The following is a 10,502-nucleotide window of genomic DNA, read 5'->3' on the forward strand; positions in this document are numbered from 1 at the left end:
CTCGCTCTCGCGAGAACTCTCGATTTCCAACCTCTTTCGCAGGCCTCTTTTCGGCTCCCGCGTCGGTTTGTTTGGGTGCTTCGCCGGGCGTCGTGACGACATCAAAGCGCGCCTAATGTTTTAGGTGGCGGACGAAGGAGAAAAACGAGAGTGAGTAGCGGGGTCTTTCTGGGTTGTTTGGGCTTGAGATAAGCACTTCTTCCCCGATTCAGTTCGAAGGAAGGATTGATTTCGTTCCCTCTTAACAGCAGAGGATACAACAGCTAATGGAGAAGAAGTGAAGCGCTTTCCATCGCTGTTTTTTCTCCTCGTCGTCCCCAGCCATAGGGTAATCTAGATGGATCAACCCTAGAAAAGTTATAGAAAGGGTACAGTCTCTTGAAGCAATGGAAAAACTTTAGACAGTTACAACGTGGTGGAACAGAAGGAATGAAAGTCATGGCAGATACGGGAGTAGATAGATAAGGTGGGGCGAAGTTATGGAGGGCAATAAAGACCCAACTCTTTTTGTATCAGCGTCCAAGGGCATTAGATTTCTGTCAAATTATGGTAACTGGAGTGAAAAAGCAGAGCTCTTCAAACTACTTCTAGCTTTGAAACTCTTTGTCTTTCAAGAGGATACTATTTTGTAAAATGATCTGTAGCAGATCTGAGACAGAAATAGTTTATTTCTAATAATAGCCAAGTGATACCTTTTTATTTGGACAAATTAACCTGGTGGGTTGAAGGAGGCAGTGGTCCGCCCACTCTTAAAAAGACCGTCATTAGATCCTAGTGATCCGGCCAATTACCGCCCAGTTTCGAATCTTTCGTTTCTGGGGAAGGTAATTGAGAGAGTGGTGTTGGAGCAGCTTCAAGGTTTTCTGGAGGACACATCGGCCTTCGATCCCTTCCAGTCCGGCTTCCGTGCTGGGCATGGGACGGAGACTGTTCTCGTCGCCTTCACAGACACGCTCCATACGCAGCTTGACCGAGGCGGATCGGTGCTGCTGGTATTATTGGATCTTACCGCAGCGTTTGATGTGGTCGATCACGATCTTTTGACCCACCGCCTGGCCGCTTCCGGGGTGCGGGGCACTGTCCTTCAATGGATTGCCTCGTTTCTCCGGGACCGGAGTCAGCAAGTGTGGTGTGGGGACAAGGCCTCCCGAGGGTGCCCGCTTTATTGCAGTGTACCTCAGGGAGCGCTGCTGTCCCCGCTGTTATTCAACATCTATATACGACCCCTTGCTCAGCTGGTACGGAGCTTTGGGCTGGTCTGTCACCAGTATGCTGATGACACCCAGCTCATTCTGTCGATGGAGGGGGGAGCCGTCACCGCCCCTGCAGCTCTGCAGCACTGTTTGGAGGCGGTTGCTGGTTGGTTGAAGCAGAGCAGGCTAAAGCTGAATCCAACAAAGACGGAGATCCTTTGGCTAGGCCGAGGGGGGGGGGGCAGGGGACTTTCAGCCGCCGGTGTGGGAGGGGGTCTCATTGGCACCGACCCCCTCAGTTCGCAGCCTGGGGGTCCACCTGGATTCGTCTCTTTCAATGGAGACCCACGTGGCCCATACAACCCGGGTTGCGTTTTTCCATCTTCGCCAGGCCCGGCGACTGGCCCCCTTCCTCTCCCAAGCGGACCTGGCCACAGTGGTCCATGCAACGGTCACCTCCAGATTAGAGTATTGCAACTCGCTCTACGTGGGCCTCCCCTTGCGGCTGATCCGGAAATTAAAATTGGTCCAGCATGCGGCGGCACGTCTGCTCACGGGCGGTGCCTTTAGAGATCACATCATGCCCGTGTTGCGTCGCCTGCACTGGCTCCCAGTTGAATTCCGGATCGTCTTCAAGGTATTGGTTTTAACCTTTAAGGCCTTGCGCGGCTTGGGACCCTCGTACCTACGAGACCGTCTGGCCCCATATGTCCCACGCCGGTCTCTGCGTTCTGCGGAGGCCAATCTGCTGGTGATCCCCGCCCCCTCTATGATGCGGCTGGCCTCCACCAGGGCCAGGGCATTTACGGCCCTGGCCCCTGCCTGGTGGAATGCTCTTCCTCCAGCTGTCCGGGCCCTGCGGGACCTCAGTGAGTTCCGCAGGGCCTGTAAGACTGAGCTTTTCCACCGGGCCTTTGGGGAGACCAGCCGCTGATGTGGGTGCCCGAAACAAACATGCTGAGAAACACTCTAGACCCACTGTCCCTCTCTTAAGAGGAGGTTTTAATAGCCGGATGCCATCTATTTTAAAACTTAAATAAGGTTTGATATTGAATGCTGCATTTTAAGTCTTAATTTATTTTTATCTTGTTTTATTGTCTGTTGTTAATGTTGGACACCGCCCTGAGCCCTCCGGGGGAGGGCGGTATAAAAATGCAACAATAAATAAATAAATAAACATATCACAAAATAATGAGCATAAGTTTTCAGTTTGTCTCAGACACTCCAAGCTTGAGGTTAAGTGCAAATTGGCAGATTCCAGAAGATGTTGTTTCTAATAGGGATGTACTAAAATGAATGACATGAATGCCCACTGAGAACAGAGAAAGTTGCCTGAAGGTCATTGGATATAATGCGTTCCAAGAATGCCAGTTGACTTCCATTGGCACAATGGAATACATTGCAGCACACAAAAGTTGCACAGAAACTGCAATGATGGTCGCAGTCATTGCATAAACTAATCTGAGAATGGAATGACTCAGTGGAATAATGGTTCCCTGTGATCAGATAGCTGTAAGACTGGATTGACCATACCAGAGTGGAAGCACAGTCTCTGAGAACAGATACACTGTTGTGGGACTGGAATGATAGCCCTTACTGTGGAATGACAGTCCTTTAAATCAGATTAAAATGCTCTGGAATTGGAATAGTTTCTGGAGTAGAATGATGGCCTCTGGGATCACACACTGTTCTGGAACTGAAATGACAGCCATCAGAGTGGGTTGATGGTCTCTGGGACTGTAATGCCACTCCCAAGGACTATAATTCCATTCTGAACTTAAGAATTTAAACAATAAGCATCCTTGAAAATACTAGTTTCACCTCCTGCAGGTCAACACAACAGCAGGCTCTGGTTTTACTGTTTCCATGAAACTGCATCATACTGCAATTCAAAGGGAGGGGAGAGCCTAATTGGAAGCGGTGTGACCCCTGTGGTGGCGCCACTGCTGCCACCACCACGCAAAGTGTCATGGAGCTGACACATAGGCATCTGCCTCAGTGGCAGGACGTTGCACAGCTCTGAAATGCCCAAACTTGGAAGTTTGTTCCCACACCATTGTTTCTGCACTTTTGGGCCTGTGTCAGTATTGACAGGGGCTTTCCTGGGGGCTGACCTGAGTTTTGTTGGCAGCTTGTGAAGTCTTAGCTTGGGCCCCTTCCGCACACGCAAAATAATGCGTTTTCAAACCACTTTCACAACTGTTTGCAAATGGATTTTGCTATTCCGCACAGCTTCAAAGAGCACTGAAAGCAGTTTGAAAGTGCATTATTCTGCATGTGCGGAATGAGCCTTGGAATTGTTCCCTTTTTGCAGTGCAGGCTTGCATCACCAAAAATTGTGGCATAAGTTACAACAATGGACTTCCCTGGGAAAGAACAGAATTTTCTTCTTTTCTCCAGTGCCTGCGCCACTGATTGCCTCTTTGGAGGCAGCGGGATTGGGCTAATAGTTAACTGAAGCAGGAAAGACCAATCCACAAACAAAGAAAGCCCTGTCTTCTCATTTCATGAAGAGGGCAGCATCTTCTTTGTAAAGGAATGCATTTTGGATTTAAGTATTGCATATGTCTACAGTATATACAGGAATTCTCTAATGCTGTTGATTCTCTTAACATTAAAAAGTTTTCATACTACACGTTTTGAGTGAATAAACCCTATCCTAAAAGACAGTTAACTTATTCCCACACAGAAAAAGAGAAAAAACTTCTAAAAAAACCCAGTCTGAGGGAACTAGATATCTGTGAGATGGGTGGGATATAAAACACAAGCCCTGCAGGGATGGTCGGGATATAAGATTGAAAATAAAGATAGAGATGGCCTCTTCCAACTGTGTGATTCTCAGTCTATTCTTTTTCAGAAAGGCAATATCATGTCTGGAAGCTTCTACTTCGTAATTGTGGGCCATCATGATAACCCAGTGTTTGAAATGGAATTTTTACCAGCTGGTAAACTGGAATCTAAGGTATGAAATTTGTACAATGTTTTATGAAAACTTTTCCCAGCTCCACGAACCCAGGGATTATTACATTATCTCTGGAAAGAGTTAGCAATTAAAATAATCTGATTGCAAAATATTCCCAAAATATTGTGCTGCGTTTCATGAATTCACAATACATTCCTCCTATCTGAATTACAGTACCATGTTTTCCTCTAGACTGCAGTAGAACTGCAAGAAATGAATATGGGGGCTTTTCTTCCAATGTATGTATTTTACTATCTTCAGAGACTGGTTCATCTAGAATAGCTGTAAAGATTGTGTCCCTGGTTCAGCCTGTAGTAATTCACTAGTTAATCATTCATGGATGTTGTTTTAGGTTACTACTGAGCATTTAATAATATATCAAAGTTTTATGTTTTACTTCAATGTTCTCTGTGTTTAAAGCTGATTTTCACCATTTGATGCTTTACAGGATGACCATCGCCATCTCAATCAATTCATAGCTCATGCAGCTCTTGATCTAGTAGATGAGAATATGTGGCTGTCTAATAATATGTATTTGAAGACTGTGGACAAATTTAACGAATGGTTTGTTTCTGCATTTGTCACTGCAGGACATATCCTTTTTCAGAGACTATTTTAGACATTGTTAATTTGCCTTTTTTATAGAAGGGAAGAATAGGGGGTATTCTTTAGCAGACCTGAATGCGCTAATTTGGAGGTGGTGGTAGGATAGTCAGTGGGTAAACACCATACTAAGGGAACCATAATGCCACACTCTGGAAAAAGGATTAAAAGCTCTGTTTGTTTTGCTTACGATGGTCTTTAATCACTACTTTAAAATCCAGGGGTGCACAAATCAAACAGTTGTCCGTTAAGCTTTCTGTGATGGTATCTGGTGCCATTATAGTCTATAACTGTTGTGGGGAGTAAGTCCAGAACATTGCCTGTCACTTGTTCTCAGGGAAGAGGAGTCCCCCCCCCCATAGATAAATTGAACAGGGAGGGGTCAGAATGCTACCTCTCAGCCCAGACAAAGCTCACAATAAGTATTCTGATCCCTCCCCATAGGCGAGGGGAAACTTGCTGCTGCATCCTAAGAATCAGTGAGAAGTGGAGAAGGGGGTCAAAACTCTTTCTTACGGCTACTTCCTTTCATTAGCCTCATGGGAAATGGGCCAGGGCCATATGTCCTATAAACCACATGTAACTTCAAACTTGTTACTATTATTATTGTTTATTCATTTATTCAATTTGCTAAACTGCCCACCCCCGAAGGGCTCTGCAATGGGCTGCCCATTTAGGATGGGTGGATAGGAACATAAATAACTCATGTCAGGTCAAGGAAAGGGTGGGTGGGTGGGTGGGGACAGAAGAATCATTCAGTTTACCTGTTTTCCCCTAAGATCATGGATATGTAGAACAAGGCCTACAGGAATCCTCCAAGCTCACTATATTTTTTTAATGGAACTGTTCGTAGTATAGTAAAACCTTTTATAACTGACACTCATGAGGAATTGGGCTGCTGGCTAATATACTGGTTGCCAGGTTTTTTTTGCTGGGCAGCTGACATGCACTGCAACTCACTTTTGCATACATTGTTTTAACACCTATATCATGTTGTTTCTTAAATACTTGCAGTAGTATATAGTATTTCAAAGTTAATTTTTAAAAAATTAAACCATAGGTTAAATCAATAAGGCAGCAAGAACCTTTCCAAAAAAAGCAAAGTAAAACTCTTCGAAGGCTGTTTTTTGAAGCTTTTTTGAAGTTCCATTTGTGTGTATGAGAGAGAGGATTACTCTGAGTGCATTTCAAGGAACTCAGTGTTTGTTGCAGTATGGTCTAACTGCCAGTTACATAACTTTCCTAAACTGCTCATTCACAATTGTGGTTATTTTTTTTTCTTTCCCTGTACCTTGGTGAGAAGAGAAATGTTGAACTGGTGACATATTTTTGTACCAGGCTGGGGACCATGATGAGTTTAACTTTCCTATGGCACAGAATAATGTTGTACTTCACTAGCTTTATTAATTCTTAATTTATTCTACATATGAGATTTATAATACTTCATGATGTCAGGCAAGAAGATGGAATCAAAAACTTCTTTAGTGATGTCTACGACTTGTATATAAAGGTGAGACTTTTTGAATTACTTAAGCATTTATATTACATTCACTAATGTATGAAAGAGAAATTCATTACTTGACAGGCCACTTCTAAGCTATCCTGTATCAGAGAATAGGCTCCATGCTACCCACCTTCACCACTGGGGTCCACAAATATTCCCATCAGTGGCAATCAGGATTCTGTTTCTGGTAACTGATAAAGGACGTCCCCAGTTTACTCCACTACAAGCTGGAGGAGAAGAGGTACCACAAATGTACATTCCACTTACTGTTACTGTTCTGTGAATTAGTGGGCCACATCTGCTTTGCTTATATGGAATAGAAAGCAAGAATGCCTTACTTGCCTAGCAAAAACAATTGTTGGTTATCAAGCCCAGAATATGTAGTCCTCTGCCTGTTCCAAAAATTAGTCCAGGGTGCACTAATAGCATTCTAACAAAAGTATAGATCATTCCTTTGTTTTCTTAATTTATACCATGCCTTTCTTTTTAATGGAAACCCAAAGCAGCTTATATCACTCTCCTCTCCATTTTATTCTTACAACAAGCCTGCAAGGTAGTTTGGGTTAAGAATGTGTGACTGCCCCAGGATTTCTCAGCAGACTTCCATGTCAGACAGGGGATTTAGAACCGGGTCCCCAGATCCTAGTCCAACATTCATTTTAGACAGTCTAAAAAGCATTGTGAGAATTTTATGCATCTAAGCAGCTGTCACATCACTACATTGATTGGGGTGCTGTGTGGTTTCTGGGCTGTATGGCCGTGTTCTAGCAGCATTCTCTCCTGACGTTTTCCCCGCATCTGTGGCTGGCATCTTCAGAGGATCCTCAGAGGAATGCTGCTAGAACACGGCCATACAGCCCGGAAACCACACAGCACCCCAGTGATTCCGGCCGTGAAAGCCTTCGACAATACTAAATTGATTATTTTTTTTAAAATGGTACTTGGTCCTAGGATTTTTATGGTGCAATTCTATGCAAAGTTATTCTGGTAAGCCCATTCAAATCAGTACATTGATTACTTTTCTTTCCTCAGTTTGCAATGAATCCATTTTACGAACCCAATTCTCCCATTCGATCAACTGCATTTGACAGAAAAGTTCAGTTTCTTGGGAAGAAACATCTCTTAAGTTGAACAGTGACTGATTCAAATAGCTCACTTGACTTTTTCCTGAACCTGCTACTCTCAAGAAGTTTAAAAACATTGAACATTTGGGAAAACCAGAACACAACTTCAAGAGTTCAGACATTGCTAATTAATTGTAATTGGTTCAAATATGTAATATTGTACTTCTGTCAAAACATGAATATAATGTTGCTAGCTAGCTTCCTCTTTCACCACTTTATCTGAAGTCAGAGCATATAAATTTTTGTGGTTATTGGTAAGCGTCAGTATGAAGAAATCCACTACCTGTCTATCCCTAAAAGCTTCAGTTGAAATTTGACAAGATGAACCAGGTTTAGAACCTTGCATGGAAAGAAAAACAGGGAGGAAAGGGAGAAAAATATACCTATTGACTTGGAAACAAGTCTCTTATTAATTAAAATCAGTTGTTTCTAAAGAAATTCTTAGAATACCACATTGACCAGAAAGTCATTGCCATAATTTCCACAAGGGCGAATGGCCGTTAACGGAAAGCATAAGGCATCACACGCACCTTGTATATGAAAATATCTAAACTTTTATGTAGTAAGATGCTGCAACTCAGGTGTTCTTTAAACTCAAGTTGCTCATTTAAGCTTAAGGTCAATTTTCTCTAACTGCCATGTCTAAAATAATACAGTGAGTCCAATACAACTAAGTTAAATATTTGTAAACTCCACTGATTTCTAGTACAGTTGAGTCTGAGGGTGCTATTCTAAATAGTTACTTCTCTGAGGTATCAAAAAATAGCCATAGGTTTGGATCCATCAGAACTTCCATGGATGGAGGAATTTCTACCTGCAGATCTGTCATATTCCTGCCAGCCACAGCCCAAAATGTCTCCAATGGGCAGGTGGGTAGTTACACTCTGCAGGTGAAAATCCTTCCATTTGTGAAAATATTAATGTGGAAGCAAACCTGTACCTGCAGACTAAAGAAAGGCCAAAATAGTTTAGATTTGACTAAAACAAACTTGTTCATATTGTATGTAGAACTTAAGCACGTGCTTCAGTTCACTGGTATTTCATTCTCTTTAAGTTGTAGTATTTCATTGTATGAATTTATTGTTCAGAATGACAAAACATAAATTTGTTATAAAGAGGTTGCATTAACATTCCCAAATAAAAGTATTATAACATGATTTCTGTGTGCTAAGGTTTCTTTCAGTTTACTTTCTATACAAGGCTTAATCAAACAGGTGGGCATAATTTGTGTACTTAAGGTTACCATGTACAGAATAGTTTGTTGGATCGATGTCTGGCCAGCCAGTAAAAGAACCTAGTTGTCTCATATGTTGTACATCTGCTTTTCTAGAAGACATTGATTTTTCACTTAGTGAGGATGGCTCAGACCCCTCCTCCCAAAAAGAGCACATAGTATTTCCCATTCGGTTCTCATATATTTGGGAAATATATGCATATATCTGATCCTCTTATGGAACAGGAATGGCCCTTGTACCCAACACCAAAAGCTGGTCTTGATCATGGCAAGTGAGGATCAGCCGTGAATTTCTAAGGACTGCTGTGCTATACTATACTAAACTATCCAGGAAGCTTAACATACTTTTTTGGTTTATTGGACAGTGTCTTTGAACAGTTTTCCTTGAGTTAAAACGCTGATATTGTAGATGCCTGTTACATTTGTAAAAAACATGACTTGAACCTCTGAGAGATCCTGTAAAATAGTCCTTTTCAAAATGGACATTTATGCAAGAAGAAACCATCTCATGGCACACACATTAATTTCCAAGAACTCCTTTTGAGGAACATACACTCATAAATGGAATTTGTATCAGACATGAGCTTCACAGGACACACTTTTTTTGATGGCTGTCTAATTATTAATTAATACCAACAACTGTAATGATGCCTGGTAATGGAAATGTATTTTCCCAACCAGCAAGATCTGTCCTCCCCTATATTTTTTCACTATTTTAGTACTTAGGAGAGAACCAAAATGGTAAAGTGGTAAAAGTGTTCAATTAGCATCTGCTAAATTAATGTTCAAATTCCCACACTGCCATGAGAACTTGCTAGGTGACCTTGCGCCAACCAAACTTCCTCAATTCTTGCAATTATTTGAATGGGAGACCTCCAAGGAATTCCAGGGACATTGAGGCAGGCAATAGTAAACCATCTCTTATCTTGAAAACCCAATGGGGTTGCTATGGGAAAAAAGCAATTAAGAAAAAGAATTAATTAATCCCTTCCCATGATTTAACCAATCTGCCATTTTAGTAGATTAACCAGACTTAAAAAAAAATAGTTCCTTGTTGACAGCATACAACATTTAGCAGAGATATTTCCCAGAAATTTGCCTCAGTATATCCTAGGTGAAAAAGAGAATTCTTGCCAGGAGAGAATAACTGTATACAGGAGGAATATCCCTTCTATTAGACCAACTGCTACAAAGAGTAAAAGAGTACAAAGAACAGCTCCCTGACTATATGTAGAAGAATCTTGAAAATTTGAAAGTGTTTATACCTTTAATTTTACAAAACTGATGGAAAGAAATAACCTCCCATAGCCACTAGAAAAGTCTCTTATATGGATGTAGTAAATGCCGTTACTTCCCTAGAAGAGGACATCAAAGGCCTAGTTTAACAAACACCTCTAAATCTAGCATTGTTTGTAAATTGCAGTTCAGTAGATAAAGCATCTGTTCTTTTCTGTTTTGCCAGCTGTGTGGCCAGTGTTACACTTTACTGAGAATTTAATCTGTATTGACTTTCCCCTTGCTGCAGGATTCCAAGCACAATAGCTCTAAATGAAAAATCCCTATAGTTTGGAAGGGGGAGGGGAGTGGTGGAATGCAGTTTGAAAACTCAATATATGCAATCAAACACAAACAGCTACGCCTTGTCTCACAGAAAGAACCTCGATGCTGAATTAATGTGCAGCCATTTCCTGAACCTTCTTTGCACTGAAAGGAGGTGGTAGCCATATGAGGGGACCAGGAGAAAAATGAAGACATTGGAAGAGTTGAGTTTTGAAAAACTGATGGATGGAGAAGAATCCCTAGGTGATCCCAAGCAATGCAGTTAAAACCACTGTGATAGCCCAAGAGATTCCAGAGGTACAGGCATTTTTACCAGCAGTGG

General features: G+C 42.1%; 1 protein-coding gene across 2 annotated transcripts; it reads left to right on the top strand.

The window, feature by feature from the left end:
* Nucleotides 1-9: 9 nt before the first annotated feature.
* On the top strand, nucleotides 10-8,543 carry TRAPPC2 (trafficking protein particle complex subunit 2). Of its 2 annotated transcripts, none has more exons than XM_048492686.1 (5): nucleotides 10-150; nucleotides 4,051-4,155; nucleotides 4,604-4,748; nucleotides 6,183-6,268; nucleotides 7,295-8,543. In XM_048492686.1, exons 2-5 carry the CDS (start codon nucleotides 4,063-4,065, stop codon nucleotides 7,391-7,393), a joined length of 423 nt encoding a protein of 140 aa, XP_048348643.1. In that variant the 5' UTR covers nucleotides 10-150; nucleotides 4,051-4,062; the 3' UTR covers nucleotides 7,394-8,543. The 2 variants fall into 2 exon arrangements, with proteins under 2 accessions (XP_048348643.1, XP_048348644.1); XM_048492687.1 differs by lacking the exon at nucleotides 10-150 and adding an exon at nucleotides 236-368.
* The last annotated feature ends 1,959 nt before the right edge of the window (nucleotides 8,544-10,502 follow it).

Source organism: Sphaerodactylus townsendi, linkage group LG04, assembly GCF_021028975.2.
Source record: "Sphaerodactylus townsendi isolate TG3544 linkage group LG04, MPM_Stown_v2.3, whole genome shotgun sequence".
In the NCBI taxonomy this organism is placed as follows: domain Eukaryota; kingdom Metazoa; phylum Chordata; class Lepidosauria; order Squamata; family Sphaerodactylidae; genus Sphaerodactylus; species Sphaerodactylus townsendi.

Bases quoted from the DNA above. Each gene is read 5' to 3' on its own strand.
- TRAPPC2 (XM_048492686.1), top strand. From the start codon at position 4,063: ATGTCTGGAAGCTTCTACTTCGTAATTGTGGGCCATCATGATAACCCA. The intron at 4,749-6,182 runs ATATCCTTTTTC...AATTTATTCTAC, and splicing joins TGCATTTGTCACTGCAGGAC to ATATGAGATTTATAATACTT. The intron at 6,269-7,294 runs GTGAGACTTTTT...TTCTTTCCTCAG, and splicing joins TCTACGACTTGTATATAAAG to TTTGCAATGAATCCATTTTA.